The 23,980-nt window shown below is 56.2% G+C and overlaps 1 protein-coding gene across 4 annotated transcripts in view; it reads right to left on the bottom strand.

Annotated features, from left to right (window-relative positions):
• SLC2A9 (solute carrier family 2 member 9) overlaps window positions 1-23,980 on the bottom strand; it is a 63,344-nt gene that overhangs the window by 15,769 nt on the left and 23,595 nt on the right. For all 4 annotated transcript variants that reach the window (XM_059675758.1, XM_059675760.1, XM_059675759.1 and 1 more), the window contains 6 exons: window positions 22,188-22,286; window positions 15,172-15,332; window positions 11,979-12,103; window positions 10,402-10,547; window positions 7,760-7,892; window positions 2,769-2,956 (listed from right to left, as the gene is read on the bottom strand). In XM_059675758.1, the coding sequence (XP_059531741.1) occupies window positions 2,769-2,956; window positions 7,760-7,892; window positions 10,402-10,547; window positions 11,979-12,103; window positions 15,172-15,332; window positions 22,188-22,286 (852 nt within the window). The remainder of the gene's footprint in view (window positions 1-2,768; window positions 2,957-7,759; window positions 7,893-10,401; window positions 10,548-11,978; window positions 12,104-15,171; window positions 15,333-22,187; window positions 22,287-23,980) is intronic.

Below are 23,980 nucleotides of genomic sequence, written 5' to 3'. Positions count from 1 at the left end.
GACTAGGAGTGCCAGGGGCTTGGCTAAGTGTGGCAATGGACTGTCAAAGAAGTATTAGCAGCGCTTCAAGGAAGTCTGGGTATTTATCCCAAAGCGTTGAAAGCAGGAGCTCAAAGAGATATTGGCACTCCTGTGCTCAACAAAACATTATTCCCAATAGTCAAGATGTGGGAATAACCTAAAGGTTTATCGATGGACAAATGGATAAAGAAAATGCAAGATACTACCTCACGCCTGTTAGGATGGCTGTTATTATTTTTAAAAAAGGAATAACAAATGTTGGTGAGGATGTAGAGAAATGGAAACACTTGCATAGTGTTGGCAGGAATGTAAATTTGTGCCACCACCATGGAAAACAGTATGAAAGGTTCTCAACAGATTAAAACTAGAATTACCATCTGATGCAGCGAATCCACATTTGGGTAATTATTCCAAAGAGTTGAAAGCAGGATCTCAAAGAGATATTGGCACTCCTGTGTTCAACAAAACGTTATTCCCAATAGCCAAGATGTGGGAATAACCTAAAGGTTTATCGATAGATGAATGGATAAGGAAATGCAGCCAATACATACAATGGGATATTAGCCAGCCTTGAAAAAGAAGGGAACCCTGCAGGATGTGACATCATGGAGGATGTTCCCCTAAGTGGAATGAAGCCTGGAGGACGTTCCTCTAAGTGGAATGAAGCCAGTCACAGAAGGACAGGTACTGCCTGAGTCCACTTATATGAAACTAGTAGCCCAGTGCACATTAAAAGGGAATTAATTAGAGGAAATATTTTAATATTGCTATTTGCCCTTTCTCTATAATAGAAGTGTCAGAGATGAAAGAAAATTAGTAAAATATATATGAAAATCTCCCTCCTGTCAGAGTCTGGGGCGCACCATGGGGCCCAGAGTCAAGTCTCCATCCACCCATGCGTGCCTCGAAATTGCGCAAGACCCAGACCCAGTCGGCCCTACCCCCATCAAGCCCTGCAAGGGGGGCGGGGGCACAGCCTCAGGTCCCCCATCAAGCCCCACTGGGCAGGGAGGGCAGCCTCAGGTCCCCTGGCCTGAGTTCCCCCGGCCCAGCCTCAGGTCCCCCGAACCTTGGCACGAGGGTGCCAGGGCAGGGGGGTGCGAGGGCGTGATGACCATTTGCATATTAGCTCTTTATTATATAGGATATCTGAAATAGTCAAACCCATAGAAGCGAGAATAGAATGGTGGTTGCTGGGGGTTCAGAGCAGGGGAAATGTGTTCAGTGTGTAAAGCTTCAGTTCTGGAAGGTGACAGAATTCTAACAATTGCTGCACATTGAGCCCGTAGGTAATATCACATGGTAAACTCAAACATTTTCTAAGAGGGTGGATCTCACATGGAAGATTCTCACATCAATAAAACATCCATGAAAGGTGATGAGTGCGAGGGGCGCACGTTCCGAAGCGGAGTTCTCCCACTGCTAACTCAGGGAGAGACAAGCTGCTTCCCACCCATGCTCATGCCGTGGGGCCTACAGCTGTGCCCTAGTGGAGTTTATGCAGTTACACAGGGCATGCAGATCAGAAAACTACGTCCGAACGGAGGAGAGAGTGCTGCTTAGAAATACCATGACTCTCCATCTGAATGCCTCACTAAATACAGATCCCGTCTGTGGCTTCTTCGAGTCCAAGTCTGAGCGTTAAGAAACGAATTCATTCTCCCTCTCTGCTGTCTCAGGCGGGGAGGGGCGGTTCTGAAACCCTGGGGCATGACCTTGACCTTGTAAAGAGGAGGCAACAGCAGGACTGGTCCAAGGTCACACGGGTGACCTAGCCCCTCCCTGTCCTGCTGACTTTAACTAAGAAACAGGTAAAGCCACCCTGCTGTAACTTTCTACGCTGCCATTCTCCCCTCTCCGGATGGGAACCACTGCCTTTCCATATCACCTGCCCTAAACACCCCCAAACCCTCCCTGCCGGCTCTGGGGGGTGGGGGGCCGGCTCATGGCCATTCTGTGCAAACAAGAGGAGCTGTTTCACCCGGGCTCCTTGGAAGGTCGCCTCTGGGCCCGGCCATGGCTCTCCTGAGCACGCAAGTGACCCCAGAGGGCACCGGGTGCTTCCGTGCAAAATCTCCTCTCCACACCCCTGCCACGTGGCTGGCCTGCTGACTTGCACACCTTCATGAACGGGGAGCTCACCACCCCTGGCGGCAACCCACTGTTTGCCAAAAGCAACAATAATGATGATAATCTCACGGCAGCCTCCCTGTCCTCAGATTCCCAGGTTCTAATTCTGGAGCAGGCGAGGGGTGGCTGAGCTGATTGGAGGGCTGGGGGGCTCCATGAAGGGACCCCCTCCTCCTACCTCCTCACCTACGTCAGCTCAGGCCCCAGGAAATGTACCGTTTAAAGCCTTGAGGTTTTCTCAGGCCAAAGTCGCCTACTGAAGCCAGCCCGGCTACAAGCACTTTATTTAAATCATCTCCGTGTTTCTTCCTTATGACTTCCTAATTCCCGTTTTATGAAGAAATATGACTTTTAAGCATTTCCAGGGACAAGTAATTACAGGGATGGGCAGCCTGTATTAAGGGATGAATCCACTAGCTGCTGCACCGAACACTTCGCGTGGATTCTTTCTTTCAGTGTTATGTCGTCCCCTTTTACAGATGAGGAAACTGAGGGTCAGATGATGTGGTTGCCCAAAGGCACAGAGCTGGGACTGGAACCTGGGCATCCAGGGCCCGAGCCTGACCCACCCCACCCCTCTCCTCCCTCCGGTCCCTCCGACCGTGCGGGATGCTCACCGCGTTGAGGCCGCAGAGCTGGTAGCAGGCCATGGTGACCACCACGGTGATGACCTGCCAGCGGACAAAGGGGGTCCTGAGCAGCTCCAGCGCGGACACCAGGTGGATGTTCCTCTGCATGCGGCCCTCGGCCAGGGCCTCCTCCACCTCTCGGGACACGTCCTCCTTGCCCAGGAACGTCCGGAAGGCTGTGCACAGGGACGGGTAGGGACGGTCAGCCGAGAGCAGGCTGACAGTCCCACCACCCAGACACACCCCTTGTCAGGGACAGAGCTGGCAGGGGCCTGAGACCATGGTGTTTAAAAATAGGAAAACAAAGCCCCCACGTGTGCGGCGACTTGCCCAGGGTCACCGGGCCGGCCAGGAGAAGAGCGGGCGAGAATCAGGGGCTCCCGAGTGCCTGAGTGCAACGCCGAGTGGGCCCCAGGTTCAAGTCCCATCTCTACGCGGGGCAGACGAACAGTTTGCAGTCATCCCTGCCTCACGGCACTGCCGGAGTGACTGCACTTTATGTAACACACTAACTTCACGCACAGGGAGCGCTTTTCACAGAGCACAGAACCTCCAGTTTGCCTCTGCGCTCACCTCACTGGACGTGGCAGGATGCCGGGCAGCCAGTTCCATGATCGGCAGGAGGACCTCTGGGCCCCTGCCCATGCCCCCTGAAATGCAGACACCTGGGGAGACGGTCTCAGAGCTCAGCTTCCCAGCATTCAGACTAACCCACGGGACCTCGGCAAATTTCTGGCCTCGGCGAGCCTGTCATGTTTTCGCCCAGGCCTGAACTGCGCAGACCTGCGGTGGGTGCATGCAGGTGGGCTGACCGATCGGAGCCCTGCGGTGATCATAACCGGGTGGTGGGAGCCACTGGAAGGGCAGATGCAGATGGCCCGCTGTGAGAGGCATCCTCCCGCCGCAGGCAAAGGGGCCTCTTCACCGTGGGCGTCAGCCTCAGCCACACTGCTCCGAGCCGCGGGGCAGGGGAAATGCTCTTCAGGAGCAGGAAGAAAAGGCCGTTAAACTTGCTCCAGATTCTCCAAGAGGGCGTGGCATCGGGAAGTGAGCTGGAACCTGCCTCAGGAAGTCGCCCCCGTAGCTGTGACCTAGCACTTCCCGCGTTCACTGAGGGTAAGTGCGAGGAGTGGCCGATGGGTGACGCCATTCACTTAATATGATCCACTTAATGTAAATGCATGCGGCTATGAACAAAGCTCCTAGCGTCACTGAATTTCGGGGCCGCCTGTGGTTGCCTTGGCAGGGCCAGACCAAAGGATTTTGCAGGCCTTGTATGGCCCTCGGGCCGGACGTCCCGCACCCCTGCCTTCTCACATCCCCTATCCTATGCTGGTATTTCACTTCTATTCAATCCAGTAAACCCCTCCCCCCACAGTGGGCATGTGGGCTCTTTCCCCATTTTTAGGTGCTGGAAGCTTCCCCTCAACCGACAAGAGCAGCACGAATAAGCCAGACCCGGCTGAGACCGAGTCCCCGGCCACTCTGACCTGGGGCGGGCGGGGGGTGGGAAAGCCTGGAAGGGGCCTTGGACACAGATGGACGGATGGTACTGATGGCCCCCAGCCTCCCACATCTATGTCCTTCCCTCTGTAACCGTGTAGCCCCGCCCACTCTGACTTGACCATGTGACTTATTTTGGCCAATAGGATTTGAGCCGATTTGCAGCTTGAGAAACTGCTGGTTTGACACTTCCTCTCTGGGACCTCAGGGCTCACCAGGGAAGGTGCCCAGTAGCCTGCTGGGGGGTGAGGCACATGGAACAGAGGCGACGCTGCCCTAGGTCGGCCAGCTGGCCACCAGGCATGTGAGAGAGCTGCCCAGAGACAAGGAGAATTCTAAGGGCAGGCTCTCCGCAGATGGACAGGACGTCACAGCTGGCCCAACGCGTGCTAATGTCTTAAGCCAGGGAGTTTGTAGACGGTGTGCTACGCGGCGGCACTGTTACAGCAATAGCTAACTGCCACAGGACCCCTCCCTCCCAAATTACCCGCAGACCGGACCGGCACCAAACACGGAGCAAGGTCGCGAAACGTGTTTTGTTTATGTTCAGAGCTTCAGGAGCAACGCTGTCAGGGTTCAGATCCCAGCGCCGCGACGTGCTCGCCCCGATGCGGGGCCAGGCGGCCCCATCCTCCGTGCTCTGACTTACAGTGGGAATAATGACGTGGCCCGTTTCCCAGAGCTGCTGCGAGGGCTTGTCCCTCTGATAAAGGTGCTTAGCAGTGCTTAGCGTGGAGAGCTCTCAACGCAGATGGGCCGCTCAGGGTGTGTCTGTCTCCCCGGAGGGCCGGAAGGCCATGTCCCGCTCCGTCTTCCCCCCTCACCCCCGGCAGGATGCCCGGCATAGTAAATACCCATGGTTTCTGGGTGCCCGCGGTGAAATTAGCTCTTTTATGAGCACAGATGCACATTTTAATACTCCCTTTCAACCTAAGCCCAGCAGCTTTGTCCTTTTTATAGCGTGCACGTCTGATATTAACCACTTTTTAATAATTAGCCTTCTCGCTCACTCCCTACTGCGCTATGAAATAAGTCTTTCAAGCCTTCTCCACTGTCTGGCATTTACTTACATGCACTGCCCATTCCGACTGCTCTGAATGGAAGCGTTTCTAAGAGTCCTTTCCCGGTAGAGCCAGAGGGTCAAGGGGCACCCTCCCCCACCAGGAGGAAGCGCCCTTTCCCAACAGTTAGCCCCTGCTGCTCTGGGGACTCCTCCCCTTGTCCCTCTCAGCCACATCCTTTCCACTGCAGACCCTCCACCTTCTGACCAGCAGCCGCCTTCCCTGAAGCCTGCCTTCCCCACGGGCCCCACAGGACGTTCCGCGGCGCTGCCCACTGAGGCTCCTCTGGGCATGAGGGTGTGGGAGGAAAGGGACCCTCAGGTTCCAGTCCTTCTGTCAGTTGCTGGGTCCCCTGTGGGCTTCTGGGAGAAAGAGGCCTCAAGCCCCACCCCCTCCACCAAGCTCCACACGTTTGAGTAGAGAGGCCCCCTGCTGGAGGAACACCTGTTGTTTCCATCATATGTTCAAAGGCCTCTGGACACTCAAACCATAGACCACACCCGTGGGCAGGAAATGTCACCCCTGGGAGCCTCCGTGTCTAGAAACACGAAAGTAACGGTAACGTTCTCTGATTTCACGCTATAGAAACGTTGTAAATGGGAAAATACATCTGAGCCACAAACTGCGAGACAAATATAGTCACTTGTTAATATTTCATCATGCCATTTGTTAGTTCAGAAAAAACGTTTGAATTTTTAAAAAATGTTACACTAATTATATGAAACAAGACTGTATGTCTCAACTTTTTTCTTGGGTGTGGACATTAGTGAAATTTAGGTTAGAGGACAGGATCTGGATTAAAAAGTGGACAGAGTTCTCAGTAGTAATAACAGCAAATGATACCACAAACCATAGGGAGACAGATAAATAGATGATGATAGATAGATAGATAGATGCATAGATAGATGGATGGATGAATGGATAGATGGATAGATGAATGGATGAATGGATAGATGGATGATATATAGGTGCATAGATAGATGGATAGATGGGTGGATGGATGTATAGATGGATGATGTATAGATGCATAGATAGATGGATAGATAGATGGGTGGGTGGATGGATGGATGGAGAGATGGATAGATGGATGAATGTATAGATGGATGATGTATAAATGCATAGACAGATAGATGGATAGATAGATGGGTGGATGGATGGAGAGATGGGTAGATTGGTGGGTGGGTGGATGGATGGAGAGATGGGTAGATGGATGGATGGATGGATGGATGGATGGAGAGATGGGTAGATGAATGGATGGATGGATGGATGGGTAGATGGATGGATGGATGGATGGAGAGATGGATAGATGGATGGATGTATAGATGGATGGATGTATAAATGCATAGACAGATAGATGGATAGATAGATGGGTGGATGGATGGAGAGATGGGTAGATGGATGGATGGATGGATGGAGAGATGGGTAGATGGATGGATGGATGGATGGATGGATGGATGGATGGATGGAGAGATGGGTAGATGGATGGGTGGATGGATGGAGAGATGGGTAGATGGATGGATGTATAGATGGATGATGTATAAATGCATAGACAGATAGATGGATAGATAGATGGGTGGATAGATGGAGAGATGGGTAGATTGGTGGGTGGGTGGATGGATGGATAGATAGGTGAGTGTTCTGAGGCTCAGGAAGGTTAAAATAATTGCTTAAAGTCAGACGGCAGAGCCAGGAAGGACAGGCGGTACTGGTTATTCCTGCCCCTCATGCTTACCTATGACACTGTCAGTTTGTCTCGTTTTATAAAACTGAACAAACGCATGCTGGTGCTCATGCCGTGAGGTCTCTCTCTAGGCAGAATGGTGCTGCCTGTGGGAGGCGCTGCAGAAATGCCCAATTCCGAAGGCTGAGCTTGCCTTGGACGCAACACGTCACCACGCAGGGGCTTCGGGGAGCCGCCTGAGATGGCTCCACGCCCACGGCGCCTTGTGCTTCTCTCCTGCAAGGGGATCCCGCCCCCCTCGTGGGGGCTCCAGCCTGGGCTGCTGTGATGCTGGCGCTCACTCTGTGCCTGTCATCCCTTCCCTTGCGAGTGAATGTCAACATGGAGAAGTGGGCAGCGAAGAAGAAAAGGAACAGAGGGCAGCCAGCATAAACCGAACCACTAAGAGATCTGTGTTCTGCCAGCTCTGCGGTTGAGATACCCCATGGAGACACCACAGCACAGAAATGAGCAGACCTGGGTCCTGTCCTGCTCTGTCCTGGCTTTTCCAGGCTCCCCATGTGGCCGCGTCCCCTCCCTGGGCCACCAGAGCAGGCTGTGGGGAAGATGAAATGTCTTAGGGTGCCCCAGGGCTCCCAGCACCACGCCTGCAGAGAGGGGTGGCCCAGGTCCCTGCCCACCCTGCGCACTGACCCTGTAGCCGCTGGAGCCGCGTGGGAAAGGCCGAGCCCTACCTTTCTCGGCTGCCGCCTGGTCGTGCTTCTCACACAGCAGGTAGCGCGGGCTTTCCGGGAGGAAGGGCAGGCTCACCAGCTGGACCAAGGCGGGGATGGCGATGGCTCCAAACAGGTACGGCCAGGTGCTCTCCTGGAGGGAGAAGAGGGGCCAGTGGGTAGGCGTGGCGGAGGGAGGGACCTACAGCTTTCGACTCCACGGACTCCACGTCAGCCAGCCAGGTGCCCTGGGGAGGGGGGGAGGTGGGTGGCGTGACCCCGCAAAGGCACTGGCGTAGGGAGGTGGTCTCAGCTGTGACTGTGCTGACAGGTGCAGGGAGGGGCTGCTCTCTTGTCACCGCCCCCTGGTGCTCTTTCTGAGCCACTGCAGTTTCCCCGCGGGCCGAGCTCTCTCCCCATCTTATTTGTACTTTCTTTGCACTGGCTCTTTGCTCTGCCTGGGATGGTGTCTTCCTCAAGGTCTGCACCGGCTTCTCCAGAAGGGCTCCCGGCCCTCCCTGCTGCCTCAGGGCTGCTCCGGGCTCCCTGGACCCCGGGCTTCCTACATGGCCACCACGTCCGTTGTCCCTTCCATCTGGCAGCACGATCCTTGCAGGCAAGGACTTTGTCTACCCACCTCTGTGGGGTCTAGTGCACTGGGGATACTCAGGAAATGTTGGCTGATTGGAGCAAAATGAGTTGATTGGGACTATAGGGATCTAGGAGGCAGAGATTGTTGGATGCAAGTCCTCTGCTGAGGCCCAGAGGTGAGGCAAGGAGGGGTGGAATCGAAGGGCATCGAGGGGAGGGAGAGGGGCCCTGCATGAGCCGGAAACTTGGAGGGAGATGGGCCAGACCAGCCGGGAGTGGGAAGAAGCCGGGTTGGGTGAGGGTACTGATGGAGGCGTCTCGGGGAAGGGCGATTCTTTCACATCGTTCCCCAGGGATCTGCCTGGGCTGCTGGGTCCTTCACAGCGTGCTCGGCCCCGAGGCCTCCCTCCAAGGCCACGCTGTCTAGGACAGGCTCCCTGCCCCCCCTCCCTCCTTCCCGCCGTGCTCTGCCTCACATCACCCTGGAGGAGCCAGCTTCCTAGATCTGTGTCTCAGATGTGTGTCCTCCACTGAAATGCAAATGAGGAGCGTGAGGCAGGGATCCCTGTCTGGCTGTTCTCTGCTGGGCAGAGCCTACAACAGTGCCAGGCACACAATCGACATAAGTGTCAAATGAGTGAATACATCAGGAATGAACTAACTGGTCCAAATGAGGCTTGGACTTCCGCCCGCTATGGACGCTAGGGAGCGCCTGATCACAGGCTGGGTCTGGGCACCATGCCCCTGAGCACCCCAAACCTTGAGCCCTGGGTGAGGCGTGCACTGGAGCTTTCACTGGAAGCGCATTGGAGTGTATGTCCCCCGCCTTCTCCTCCTGCCCCCGCCTGCCGGGACTCAGTCCCAGGCAGGGGGTATCAGCTGGGCTCTGTCCCAGTGCATTCGACCAGCATCCCTGGTCTCATCTCCTCCCTCCCTCCTGGCCTTTTGTGTAAGTGGGAAGAGGAAGTGGCTGCATCTGTCCCTCATCCTTGTCCGACACTCAGGTGGCAGGTCCTGGACTCATTGCCCCTCCTCTCTACCCCCAGGGCCACTGCCTCCGTTCCCCCCCCCCCCCCCTTGCCACACACACCAATCACTAAAGCCTCCTGCCAGGCCCTCTCCTCCCTTTTCACCCTTCCCACCCTGTCCCACTCCCAGACCCAAAGCCGCCTTCTACTTAGATCTGGCTGAGTCACTCCCCTGCTCTAGTGCCGCCTGGGGCTCCCCATTCCCCCGGCACAATGTCAGCTGCAGCTCCGTGAACAGGGGCCTCATCTCACGCTCCCCACGTATGCTCTTCCCTCGGCCCCCAGCCACTCGCGATTCTTTCACGGGGCTGTGCCCCACCTCGAGGGCTTTTCTCCAATTATTCCCTTTCTCTGCAATGTCTTCTCTCCAAACCCCATCATCACCCGGCTAACCGCTGCTCACCCTTCTGGGCTCAGTTTCGAGGTCACCTCTTCTGGGAAGCCTTCCTTGATCTCACCCCCGACCCCACGTGAACCTAGGTGAGGCGCGCCTCCAAGGCCACACAGCAAGGAAATGGTTGAACAGGAACTCAAAGCCAGGCCTTTCTGCTTCCAAAACGGAAAGCCAGAAACAGAAGACTGTGCGATCCCATATTTATATAGGAAAGGAAGACTCCAGAGTGAGGGAGAGCTAAGCAAAGCATCTTGGGAAGATGCCCAAAACACCTTAAATGAGAAGCAAGCTGCAGAACGATGCGTGTGGCACGATGCCATTAAAAAAAAACCTATGTAATTTTATAAAGATTTGCAAAAGCCTAAATGAATTGTAATTGAGCTGTTCACAATAGCGGTGTGTGGGTGGACTTGAACATGCTGTGAGGTTAGAGTTGGTTATATGTTCCTTATGTCCTTAAAAACCCCCAAACCCAATCAGAGGTACTCAGCAATTGCTTTCTCCAATAGTAAGTGGAAGGCTGAATGCTCAGGAATTCCTAGGCAGAGGGACAAGCTTTGGGGGGAGGGCTCCCCTCTGTCTTGCCAAGGGCACTGGGAGCTGAGATGGTGACTTGAGAAGAGACGCGGTTGGTCAAGAGCCACGCTTACCTTGCCCAGCAGCTCAGGCAGGCCCAGGAGCTGCCCGGTGAACACCCCGATGCAGATGAAGATGGCGGTCACCTGCCCCAGGGAGCCCCGGATCTCCTTGGGCGAAATCTCGCTCAGGTACATGGGGAGCGCGCTGAGGGCGATGCCTGTGGAGGAAACAGGGCACTTGTAAGAGAGCTGTCTCCTCTGAGGAGCCCTCAGGCCATGGAGAGAGCCGTTTCCTTGAGGTAGATGCTGGTCATGGCCCCTTCCTCTGCTTCATCAGGACAAAAACAGCATGCACCCAGCACCACGCCCCGCACTGCACACAGCGCCAAGGCTGTAACATGCCCGAGTCAGTCAGTCCACAGGTGCGGCTGGGAGGTGGATTCCACAGAAAAGGAAATAGCTAGGATGGTGACACTGGTGGTGCTGATACAGGTGATGGTGATGATGGTGGTGGTGGTGGTGGTAATGGTGGTGGTGGTGGTGGTGGTGGTGGTGGTGGTGATGGTGATGGTGATGGTGGTGGTGGTGGTGGTGGTGATGGTGGTGGGGGTGATGGTGGTGGTGATGGTGGTGGTGGTGATGGTGGTGGTGGTGGTGATGGTGGTGGTGGTGGTGGTGATGGTGATGGTGATGGTGGTGATGGTGCTGGTGGTGATGGTGCTGGTGCTGGTGGTGCTGGTGCTGGTGGTGGTGGTGATGGTGGTGGTGGTGGTGGTGGTGGTGGTGGTGGTGTGCACTGAGAGGATGTGTCTCACCTCTTTTACTGAAATACATTAATGTTGTAGCATATAGCTATAACTTGTTCATTTTCACTGCTGTATAGTATTCCAATGTATAAATATACCACAACTTATCTACCCTCCTATTGGTGGACACTTCAGTGCTTTCTAGTTTGGTGTCAATACTAACAGCAACCCATGTACACTCTTGCACAAGACTCTCATTGCACACATATGTACCTAAGTTGTTAAATACATTGTAGTCACAATGTGTGCATGTTCAGTGCTAGTAGTTAAGCCAATTTCCTCAACGTTCATACCAATTTACCTTTGCTCCACACAGTCACCAGTATTTGGCATTAACAAACTTTTCAATTGTAGCCATTGTGGCTTTAATTTGCATTTCCTTAATTACTGATGCCATCTTATGTACCCATTGGCCACTTTGCATAGGTGCCTGTTCAACCTCTTAGCCTCTTTGTATTGGGTTACTTAGAAACATCCATCATTGTCCACTGGAGACCTTCCAACGCAGCCAACATGGGCTCGCACCCCTGGGAGAGTGGGCAGCACAGCCTTCCACAAACACTGAACACCGCTGCGTGCCCAGAGCCGCCTGGCCCACCCACAGAGCTGCAGGCTCAGCAAATGGGATTTGCTTTATGCCATTATGTCTCGGGCTGATTTTTTACTTTTATGCAGTAAGATAAGGCCTAACTGATACAGATAAGGTCATGAAATTAACCCAGGGGAGTGGCAGAAACCAGCAGCCAGAACCCGTAGCCCTGCCCTTACCCATTTACTGGCCCACGTCTCTGAGCAGCACCCCCAGGAACTGTCACTGCCCCTCCCGGCCACCGGGAGCCTCACCTCCATCCACGCCCATGACGAAGCGGCCCACGATGAGCATCTCAAAGGCTCCTGCCTGGAGCGAGCAGGCCATCAGCAGCGCGGCGGCAATCGCGAAGATGTTGTTGACCAGTAACGTGCACTTCCTGGAGGGAAAGGAGGGGTTCAGACTTGACTTGGGGTGGCAAACACACAGAACACTCTATAGGTGATGTACCGTAGAGTCATATACCTGGCACCGATATAATTTTATTAGCCAATGTCACCCCAATACATTCACTAAAAAATAAATTTACAAAAAGGAAGGGTTTGATGAGGAGGCCTGACCACGAGGCTGCGCACCCCAGGAGCGGGGTCCCCACTGGCCCCCACGGCCGCCTCTGGCCGTGTGATCCGAGCCAGGTGCTCGCTCCCTCGGGGGTCACCCTGGGGCTGATGATCACGCCCACGAATCGCTCTGTGCCGGGACGGTTCCCACTGTTTTGCGGACACATCGCGTAGACGCCGTGGCTCAGCAGCATGACCTGTGGGGGGGCCTGGGACCAGGCTCCTGCACCCGCTCTCTCTTTACGAGCCGGTGACTTCGCACTGGATTGCTCCGTGTCGTCCTTCCTCGCCTGCAACGTGGTCATCCTCGCTCACTGTAGCGAACCCTGCTCCGTGACCGACGTCATTATAAGCTCTTTGCACAAGTAGCTCCTCTGCTGCTCAAAACGGCCCTCTCAGGCGGGCCGAGGTCCTATTCCTGTTTCACAGAGAAGTTAACCAGGACAGATGAGAAACTTGCTTGAGGTCCGACAGCTGCTGCGTCAAGGAGCTGGGCAAACACCTTAGCCTCTCGCAGGATGCTGTCCCCTGGGCTCAGCGAGTTAACAGGTGGTCAACTGTTATCAGTTGTAAGAAGCTGGGCCCTTGCAAGGGGGCCTTGTTACTGCTCTTTGGAGCCAGAGCTCTTTTCACCGTTTCTGACTTACCTCAAACTTGCCCTAATTCCCCCTCCCCTTCCCACATCTTCTTGGAGAATCCCCGACGTACTGACCTATGCAACTCAGTGATGACTCACAGGCTGCTCACTGCCGCATCGTCTCTGATAGCAAATGACGGAAACGACCCAGTGTCCCCTAACGAGGAACTACGGAAGGAAGTGATGATGCATCTGCCAAGTGCACACTGTGCAGACCCTGAGTCAGAGACAACCCTCTAGGCTCCTGTGGAAAGATCTCCAAGTCACGCCGTGAATGCAATGAGCAAGGTACAGCACTGTGGAGACTGAGATTATCTGTGTGAAAGGGGTGTGTGTGGGGGTAGAGCTTCGGTGTAGAGATGGGCACAAGCCTCAGAGAAGATACACAAAAAGCAGATAACACCAGGGCCTCCGGAGAGGCCGTGAACTGCGTGAGGCACGGAGACTTTGAGGCATGCGTCCCAGGCCCCATAAGCCGTGGGTATCAGAGTCCAGGCGCGGAGCCGAGCCTGCAGCCAGCGCCTGGGCACCAACATGGCCATCGTCCTGTCTCATGAGGGAGCAAGGGGTCTGTCACTAGAGCCATGCGAGCGGAGGAAAAATGGTCCTGAGTGAGGGGCTGGGACTTAGAAACTATTCTCTGTGGACAGACTTCTCCAAGCCTGAAGGTCCAGCAGACAAGGAGCCTGCATCTCTGAGACCAGATAGTGGGGCGGCTCACACCCTCTCCGTCCTCACCCCTTTCCCAAATCACAGACGAGTTTAACGTGCCCTGGCCGGGATGGGCCCCACGGTGGACCTGCCGGTGACCACGCCCCAGACTCCCAGGATGCCCAGCTCCATCTGAACTTCTCTCCCGGCCCCTCCCGCTGGCCCTGACCCCAGCCCTGCACACCGAGCTCAGCCTCCTCATCCTCCCCGAGGGCCCTCACGGGGGATGAGTCATGAGGCCTCCCGCAGCATGGCCATCGACACCATGTGACAGCGAGAGCGGGCTGGCGGCCACACAGACCCGGATCTGAATTCCGGGTCAAGTGCGTTCTTCGGCACCTGGGCCGCCTGCTGGGCCTCTCGGGCCTCCGTGCGTCACGTGTAGGAAGCATCGTCGGTCGAGCTCGGCTCGCAGCAGGAGGGGGACAGACGGTAACTGTCTTCAGTGCCTGCTGCTTCTCCTCCCCCCGGAGTGACGATTCCAGCCGAGCCTTCACCCCAATTCGGCTTTCACTCTGTCGTGATGCAAACAGGAGTCGGCAGCTGCCCGGGGCACGACAACCCACACCTTTGACCGAATCTCTCCGCCTCCGTCACTTAGAAGTTTAGTGCCTCCCAAATGCGTTTCCTCTTTGGCTTTCCTTTCGCTTCTGCGGCTGCCCCGCTGCTGAGGCCACCGTCATCGCCTTCGCCGCACACGCGGGGAGAGCTCTGGCCGAGAGGGAGGTGCAAGCCCCACACCACACGCCTGCCCAGTTGGGGAGGCAGGACTTGCTGGCCCACGGCACCCCGGGCCCAACCCCAGCGACCCTTTTCCTGTGCCATCTGCTCGGGTTCAGGGCTTCTTACAGAAGACTGTCTGAGCGCCAGATGTTTTCACAAGCAGAGCTCTGCTCACAGGGAGCGGTCCCGCAGACACCGTGCTGTGCTCCGCCTGCTCCGTGCCCCGGGGCCTGGTCCTCTGGGCCTAACTCAGAACGCTCCTGGTCCTCTGGCTTCCACTTGGGTTAGACCAGCGGTCGGCAAACTGCGGCTCGCGAGCCACACGCGGCTCTTTGGCCCCTTGAGTGTGGCTCTTCCACAAAAAACCGACTTCTGCGCATGGGCCACGAAGTTTCAATCGCACTGTACGTGCGCGCCCGCACGTGGTATTTTGTGGAAGAGCCACACTCAAGGGGCCAAAGAGCCGCATGTGGCTCGCGAGCCGCAGTTTGCCGACCACTGGGAGGCGCCGGCAGCAGATCTGGGGGAGAGGCGGGTTGGAGGAGAGAGAGGCCAGGGTGTTTCTTCCCGGCTCCCTCCCTGTTCGGACAGTAGAGTTTTGACCTCCCCAACCTCCATGCCTGCTGGGCAGCCCATTGTCCACAGCTTCCCTGCCCTGTGGCCTCTGGGACCCTATTTCCACCCCTTGCCCTTCCGACATTCAAGCCTCTCCAGCTGAACTACGTGGCATTTCGTTGTCTGCGGGGTCCTGACGGGACACAGATATATTATGAGCATGATGGAGGGGCTCCCCCAACACAGACAGCCCCCACTGACCTCCCACAAAACTTTCCCATCGGCTTCACCATGAACGTCCCCACGAGTCCACCGATGGCGAATATGGACACGGTGACCGACCAGAGCAGCGTCAGGGTGTCGGGGTCGATCGGGTATCCACACCTCCTCTCCCACGTCTCATTGTAAAAGGCCTTGATGTACTGAAAGCAAACAACACACCGTTACTCCCCCTGCTCCCTCCGGCACCCGGAGCAGCTGCGATGAGAACAGCAGCTGCAGAACACGGTCTCAGGCCAGGACGGCGCTAGGCTCTGCCTGAGCCTTAATCACAGAACCTTCTGACAAAGTCTGTGGATGGGCCCTACTTTTCGTTTGTTTGTTTTGTTAATTCTCATCCAAGGATGCTTTCCCATTGATTTTTAGAGAGAGGGAAAGACAGAAACATCGATGTGAGAGAAACGCATCAATTGTTTCTCCTGCACGCGCCCCAATTAGGGCCCTGGGCTGGGGAGAAGCCTGCAATCCAGGTATGCGCCCTTTACTGGAATCGAACCCAGGACCCACTGGTCTGCAGGCTGACACTCTATCCACTGAGCCAAGCCGGCTAGGGCGGAGGAAGGGAAAGGGAAAGAGAGATAGAAACATCAATGAGGAGAGAGAATCATTGATCAGCTGCCTCCCGCACACCCCTTCCCGGGGATCGGGCAACCTGGACATGTGCCCTGACCAGGAATGAAACCGGTGACCTCCTGGTTCATGGGTCGACACTCAATCGCTGAGCCACACCGGCCGGGCAGATGGGCCCTATTTTTTACCTCCTTTTGCAGACAGAGAAACTGAGGCTCTGAGAGACAATGTGACTTGCTTAGTAAGTGGGAAACCTGGGAATCAGACTCAGATCTGCCTCCAAACCTAGAGCGACCATGATACCCGGGCCTCTCCAACTTCGGTGCCAGCAGAACCACCCGGGCAAGTGTTTGAAACGCACATCCCTCACGTTAGAGAAAAAGCTCTGTCCTCGGGGCGGGCCAAGACACCAGACACAGAAAACTCCAGCCAGCAAAGCAGAGCAAAGCGCTCATTTGCATTTCATCGAAATCGACGAGTTCTGTTCTTCAAAGGCCACCTTGACAGCAAGGAAAGACAGGCGCACGCTGAGGCCACACATCCGCAACGCATCTGCCGCAAAGGACCGGCACCCACAGTCGGCGAAGAGCTCTAACACGTCAATGGGAAGGCAGGCGGCCCACTTTAAAAATGAGCAAAAGACTCGAACAGACGACGGAGAAAACTCAAGTGCCCAGTAAGCTCATGACACGATGCTCCACATCATGAGTCAACAGCGCAGTGAGGTGCCACTTGTGCCCATGAGGTCCCCATCACCATCAGTTCTGAGGCTGTGGGTTTGAGATGGGGACGGGCTGAGTCTGATGTGAACCGAAGACGGAGGTCCCGGCCCTGCACTCCCTGAGCGGGTTCCATCCCTGAGATGTTCATAGCTCCCCCCGCCCTCCCGCCCTCCGTTACCCAGGGTGGGCCCACGAGTGTCTCCATAGCCAGCAGAGGACACTGTGGAAAAGCCTTAGGTTCAGTTTGCATAGACCTGGGCGTGAATGCTAGCATCTTGACTGGCTAATCATTTAAACCGGCTGGATCTCGGTCTCCTCATCTGCACACTGGGAGTGATGACACCGATATCTCGGGGCTGTTGTGAGGGTCAAACAGGAGCATGGAGCAGGGCTGCCCAGGCCTTGGGGAGAGCTCACACAGCCCCCGGGAGCCACTTCTCTGCTGGGTGATCTTGAGTAAGTTACTCAACCTCTCTGTGCCTCAGGTTCCTCATCTGGGACGCGCTTTCCCTCTGGAAGGCGTTGCCATGGGGATTCAATGTGAGGATGAGTAGAAAGTACAGCGCTGGGTCCACAGAGGTGCACAGTGAGAGCCGGAAGCTGGGTGGCTGCTGGTGGCATGGATGTCAGTGTGTCCGTATCTGTCAGGTCGGGGTCCTCGACGTGTCTATTGCGCGGGCCGATGGCTCCATGAATAATTTACCACCGTCTCCCCAGCCAGTCGCTCAGGGCCAGGCCTGTGGCAGCGCATTGAACCGTGCAGTCGGCAGCCAGGTAGACCGGCTCAGGACACCTCCAGATGATGCAGGAACTTGCTGGACGGAGAGGGGGGGGCTGGGGGGGAGTGACCCTGTAGCCTGTTCTACGATGTTCAGTTCCTTACTGAGTTGCACCGAGCCTGTCGTGACTCCGTCCATACAGCTATCCTCGGGAGCGCTACGAAGCGCACACAAATAGGACGCACTTGTGGCCGGGCCAGCGTGCGCACACTGCTGTGTAACACGGCCCAGGCCTGAGGGATCTGTGAAGACAGGCCACGCGCCTGTGCAGCCAGGAGACCCGTACGGACGTCCTTATGAGGGTGCCCACCGCGAGCCAGGCTCTGGGAAGTGAGGGCCACCCCATGAGTCCCGCCATGCCACCGAAGGTCCCCACGTAGCAGAGCTCAGGCCTCCCCCACCGAAACACGGCCGAGGCTGCTCTCCCGAAAGGCCTGCTGGTGCCGTGGCCCTGGGCTGGCTCCGGGGACTGTGGGTTCGGGAGGGCCCCCACCATTCCTGGGACCAAGCAGAGCGGCTCCTGGGCCTGGTCTCTCACAGCCTGGCGCAGGCTGATCAGCTCCAAGACGGGAACTGGGGACTTGCCGAGCGGCTGACAAAAACCCTGACGCCGAATCTCGGATGAGCTTCCCCGTGGACACCTCACGGGTGTTGTCCCAGCTCAGGGTGGGGCCCGAGTGTGCGCCAGGGGCCAAGTGTGCGCCCGGGCCTGAGTGTGCGTAAGCGTGCACTGGGGGCCGAGTGTGCAACGGGGCCAAGTGTGCGCCGGGAGCCTCTGCTGAGAGCGCCCTGAGAAGCTGGAACCTGTTTCAGCTTCACCCCAATCCTCTGCGCCTTTTCCTTTGCTGATTCTGCTTCCGGTCCTTTCACTGAATTAAGTCACAGCTGTGAGCTTGCCGGTGCCGGTGCCGGTGCCAGGAGTCTCCCTGGTGAGGCATCGGACCTGGGGGTGGTCTCAGACCGGAGACCCTCCCAGGTCCTCGGGTACCTGCCCGGCTCCAGTTCCGACGGCTCTTCAGTGTGCGGTGCTCTCTCCCCACTCTGTGGCTCCGGGGACTTGGGCTGACTGACAGGTGGGAAGGAAGCTTCTAGAGACTCTAGGCAGCTGAGAATGCTTGGCGCCCACTGCTGGCTCTCACAGTGCTGAGAGAGGAAGCAAGATGCCAGCGATAGCCGCAAGGGACGGACTTGCAGGGCTCTCTGGCCCTCCCTCCCCACCCATGGCCTGAGGGTTTCCTGCTCTAGAACATGAAGAAAGTTCCATTTGCTCTTTGGCTCCAGGTAGAGGCAGGCAGACCCGTGTGTCCCAAACAGCCTGCTTATTAGAACGAGGGCAATCCTGAGCCTCTCTCCTGCTGCCCCCCCCCCCCCGGGGAGATCGCAGAGCTGTGTGTGTGTGTGCAGGGCGGGGGTGGGGGGTGGACGGCACGTCCACGTGGACATGCCGTTGGCTCTGAGAGCATTTCTGCGCCTCCCGTGGGGCCGCTGGCTGACAGGGACGAAAAGGGCGAATGTGTTCATTCCTGTAAGTTGCTCGCGCCGTTCATATCAGCCTGGAGGCAGCGAGACCCCCAAGGAGCATCTCTTCAGCCCGCGCGCAGGGGGCAGGTGTGAGCACTGGTCCTGGAATAGCGTCTTTGTAGAACAGGAATAATGACGGGGCCTGCAGGTGGGGCTGCTGGAAGAGTTACACGAGGTGTGTGGCCCTTGGCACGATGGCCAGCACATAGTAGGTGCTCATCAAACCCCAATGTCTTTCTCCTGCGGGCCGGAAGCAGCGTGCTTCTCGTTGGACTTGTCTGGGTGCGACCACGCAGCACGCTCCCGCTGTGTCCGTCCGGCGGCCCCTCAGCGCCTCCCGCTCCGCAGCTTCCCCGTCGGCACAACGGGGGCCTTTCCCAGAGGAACTTGTGAGATGAGAGCATTCTGAACCCACATGGCAGGCTTCCCAGCTCCACCACGCTGCCCCCCACCCCCGCCCCCGCAGGGGGAAGCAGGCAGGGCCAGCACCCACAGTCAGGATCAACCAGATGTCAGCACCCAGGCCTGGAGAGGGCCCCCCAGCTTCCCAATCAGGCAGCTCTGCCAGCTCTCATCCCAGCCCAACCCAACCCAACCAGGACTCACAGCTCCCAACCTAAACAATGCACAATGTACAGTGGGGCCGACTAACGAGTTTTTTGAGATACCAGCTGTCTCTCCGCCAATTTTTTGCATTGAGGTGACAGAGTAATTTGAGTTAATGAGCTCTTTAACGAGCTCGGTCTCAGAACGAATTAAACTCATAAGTCAAGGCCCCATTGTACTTGAGAAAAATTGATAGCAACCTAAACGGCCACATAGCAAGGCAGGAGGGGCAGCAGCACACAGCGCTGAGAAATCTGGGGCCAGCCCAGCCCCTGTGGCTCAGCGGTTGTCACCACATGAACCAGGAGGTCAAGGTTCAATTTCCTGTCAGGGCACTTGCCCAGGTTTCGGGCTTGATCTCCAGTACAGTAGGTCCTCAGTTTACGGGGAGGTCCATTCCTACGACGTAACGCGATTTTCAGAACCCACCTACAGAAACACCTATGTCACTCACATGGAGCACAGACACAGCAGTAATGAAGGGAAACAGTAAACAAAATTTAAAAGAAAGATAACAATTCCTGACCTTTACTTGTGGTAAATGAATAATAAAAAGCATAAAGCACATATGTACAGACGTCGAAATGACAGAACTTTTTCTTTTAATATAAATAAATAGGACATGGTGACGTAACCACGAAACGACATATGTTGAGTCCGACGTACCCTGAGGACCGTCTGTAGAGGGCGTGCAGGAGGCAGCTCGCCAATGATTCTCTCTCATCATCTGATTCTTCTATTTCTCCTTCCCTCTCCCTTCCTCTCTGAAATCAATAATAATAATAAAAAACCCCAGGATGGAGAATTTGCAACAACATGGAAAAATGCTGATGCTATAACTATTAAGTCAAAAAAGGATATATAATCAATTTTAGGGGGGGAAAGTATATTTAGACAAAGCCTTAAAAATGAAAAAAATCTGTTTTGTAAGATATTACAGTGGTGGACACAGGTCGTTAGACACTTGTCAAAACCCACAGAATGTACAGCACCAAGCAGGAACCTTACTGTGAACTACGGACTTCGATGTGTCAAGACAGGCTCCCGGGCTGTAACACACATCTCCTGCGGACGGTGGGGGACGCCGCGTGCAAGTGTGTGGCGGGGCCAGGGGGTACATGGGAAATCTGTACTTTCTGCTCAGCTTTGCTGCGAACCTAAAACTGCTCTCGAAAACAAAGTTTATTCACTAAAACGATGTTGGCCCTGACTGGTTTGGCTCAGTGGTTAGGTATCGGCCCGTGGACCCAAGGGCGTGGGTTTGATTCCCGGTCAAGGGCACGTACCTCGGTTCTGGGTTTGATCTCCAGCCCCACTGGGGTGCATGTGGGAGGCAACCAACCAATGTGCGTGTCTCGCTCTCCTCCCCTCCTCCCTCCCTTCCACTCTGTCTGAAAATCAATGGGAAAAAAATATCCTCAGGTGAGAATTTAAAAACAAAAACAAATAACAAACCGCACAACAAAAAACCCCAATTTTGAAACAATGACGGAGTTGTCCCTTGCTCGTGTTCGTCATCGCTCCACCCGTGTCATTCCATCCCAGGTTCAAGCGTTACACTCCCTCCTCCGGCCAGGAGAGCAAAGGCCCCCACCCTCTGCTGTTTCACTGAACTTTCGCATCCCGCATCCCGGGCCTCTGTGCCTCCGCTCCACCCTCCAGATGAAGCAAGAGTGCAGGTCCCCAGGCCTCTCGGAAGGGCAAACACAGGCCAATCAGCTCCCCCTCTCAGGATGCTGGTCCAAAGCCCTCGAGCGCTGTAAGGCTCAGGCGGGCCATTTCCACCCGCTGGCTTGCAAACTGTTTTCAGCATCACAATCATTTTTCAAATGAATTTACACAGAGTTAACAGGTGAAAAAAAAAAATTAAAAAAAATGGGGAAAAACAGGGACACTGTAATACTTTAAACAGTAAAAATACACTTAAAAAATAAATATTTAAAAAATGTCCACAGCCTGGCTCTTGGCTGCCTCTTCGCTCCCGCCCTACGCGCTCCAAACACACCTGGCCCCAGCCACGTCTCGCCTGCGTTCCGGCAGCGTCCCTGAGGGTGTTTCGCACCCCAGGCCTCTGTGCCTCCGCTCCACCCTCCAGACACAGCGGGCATCGCCTCCTCCAGGAACTCCCCCCTCGCACCCCACCCACCTCGCCCCAAGCGTGGCCGCAGGCCCTGCAGAAGCCAGCACCCCCAGCAATGGGGAGCACCTAGCAGCGCAGGTGAGAAGCAGGCCTTGCCCTGCCTGGCAACTGGGCGGTATTGCGGGCCTGGAGACATTGCTCCTGATGACCCGGTTTTCCAGGGAAAACAGAAGGCAGCAGTGGACGCTGACCAGCAGGTTCCCGGGTGCCCTCTGGCTCAGATGGAAAGGCATGGACACAAACAGAACAAGGAGGAGAAGGTGGCCCCTCTGTGTCCCCCCAGACTCCGTGCTCCATGCCCTGGACTAAGACCCTCAGGATCTGCCCCGGCTCCTCCCGGGGGGGCCCCCCTCTAGGAAGGACACTCCCACTCCCAGGATACTCGCCCCGGACACTCACACCCCAGCCTCAAGGAACTGACGGCCCCACACATGATCGCCTCGTCTGTTTCTGCATCTCCCACCTCCCCTTCAAAGGCGGGGGCCAGTGCTTCTCTCTGCCCGGTCCCCCCAGGCCCCCAGCTGGCACAGAACCTGCCTTCAAAGGTTTGCAGCATCCCGCACCACCCAGCTCCAGGGGGTAACACTGTTCCCCAGCCCCTCTGCCCCGCGCCTCCTCCGCGCCCCCTGCAGGGCGCGTCCCGGGTCGCAGGGCACTCACCGGAGTGGGGGCGTTCACCACGGAGAGGTTGTACCCGTACAGGAAGGAGGAGCCGAAGGCGCCCAGGAGAGAGGCCACGATGAGCGAGCAGGACCAGCTCTGGGGAAGGAGAGGACAGTACGTCAGACCCGCACGCTGCTGTTTCAGCTGAATTTGGCCAGCGTCCGGCCCACACAGGAGCACAGAGCAAAGCCAGACACCGCTGCCGGCAGTAGCCGCTGGCCTTCCTGAGAGCCAGGGCCAGGTGTTGTTCTAAGCACTTCTGGGAACTCTGTCCTGGGACTCGTAGATCACTCCTGTTTTATCCGGATTGTATAGGTGAGGAAACAGGCACAGAGCTGCCCCGGGTGGTCTGGCTCAGCCCACATGGTCACCCCCTCCTGCCTCTTCCTCTGGGCGCAGTGTCAGGGCCCTGCGGCTCCTGGCAGCCACGCAGACGCACCCACCCATGCACACGCTGCTCCCGGAGGAAGGGAGGAAGGGAGGGGCCCGGCCCCTAGGCTGGTAGGGGCACCTGGGGACAAGGACCCGCAGACAGTGTTACTGTACTTGGCCCAGAGATCCAGGCCGCCTCCTTGTCAGCCTGCCCCGTGGCTCCCTCCAAGAACGGCCACAGCCACGGCAGAACCACGGAGCAGAAACGTCCGGACCCTTTGGCAAAGGCTGGCCAGCTGACAGGAGCTGGACACAGGGAGGGCTGCCATCCTAGGCTGACCAGGGGTGTGGGCCACTCGCCAGAGAGAGGGGACCCAGGTGTCCTTGGGAGGCACATTCTCTGCCATCGTTCAGTGTGTGTGTGTGTGTGTGTGTGTGTGAGAGAGAGAGAGAGAGAGAGAGAGAGAGAATGAGTGTGAGAGAGTGTGTGTGAGAGTGTGAGTGTAAGAGTGAGTGTGTGTGAAAGTGTGTCTGTGAGAGTATGAGTGTGAGAGTGTGTGTGTGTGTGTGAGTGTGTGTGTGTGTGTGTGTGAGAGAGAGAGAGAGAGAATGAGTGTGAGAGTGTGTGTGTGTGAGAGTATGAGTGTGTGTGTATGTGTATTGTGAGTACCAGCCACTGACAAAGCTCCAGGGACACAGCAGTAAACAGACAGCTGAAGTCCAGATTCAGGGAACTATGTCGGTCAAACGCTCTTTGAAGGGACCCCAATAGCCAAATCCCTGCTCTGCCCACCTTGTGGCCTCCTCTGGCATGGGCTCCATGCCAGACGGCCACCACTCCGCTGTGGGACCCGAGCCAGTCCTGGGCCGTCCTGGGCTCAGCTTGCCCAGCTGTGAAATGGGGCCGCCCAGGATGGAAGGGGTGGATGTATTGCTGGATGTGGAAGTTCAGAGTATCGTGTGCACGTGGTGAGTGTTCAGAAAGGGTGTTTCCTCTGTGTTCTCTCCCCATGCCCTTTGACCCAGGCATACAGAATGGCGGCTGCCGAGTGATGTGCCAAGACCTCTCCAGGCCTGGCTGGCGTGGCTACACTCCCCAAGGTCCTCCCTCCTAGAGCCTGCCTGTCTAGGACCCATCGCCCTCGGCTCCGCCCTGAAAGCCCCACCTCCTGGTTTTACATTCATATCTGATTCTACTCCATCTGACTCCCAGCTCTTATCACCGTGTAACCTTAGCCCAGTTACACAGCTGCTCTGTGACTCAGGGTCCTCAGCTGTGAAATGGGCTGATATTAAACCCCCTCCCGAGATATCGTGCAGAAGGAAGGGGTCCAAGCAGGTAAGGTCCTATGTCAGGTCCCCAGAAGTGTCCACAGCAGAGGCTGGACAGTGGACGGGGCCTTACTTTCTAAGGGTGA

The sequence above is a fragment of the Myotis daubentonii genome, chromosome 1, assembly GCF_963259705.1.
Source record: "Myotis daubentonii chromosome 1, mMyoDau2.1, whole genome shotgun sequence".
In the NCBI taxonomy this organism is placed as follows: Eukaryota; Metazoa; Chordata; class Mammalia; order Chiroptera; family Vespertilionidae; genus Myotis; species Myotis daubentonii.
Note: the sequence above shows the minus strand (reverse complement) of the source record. Positions and strands in the feature narration are given on the sequence as shown.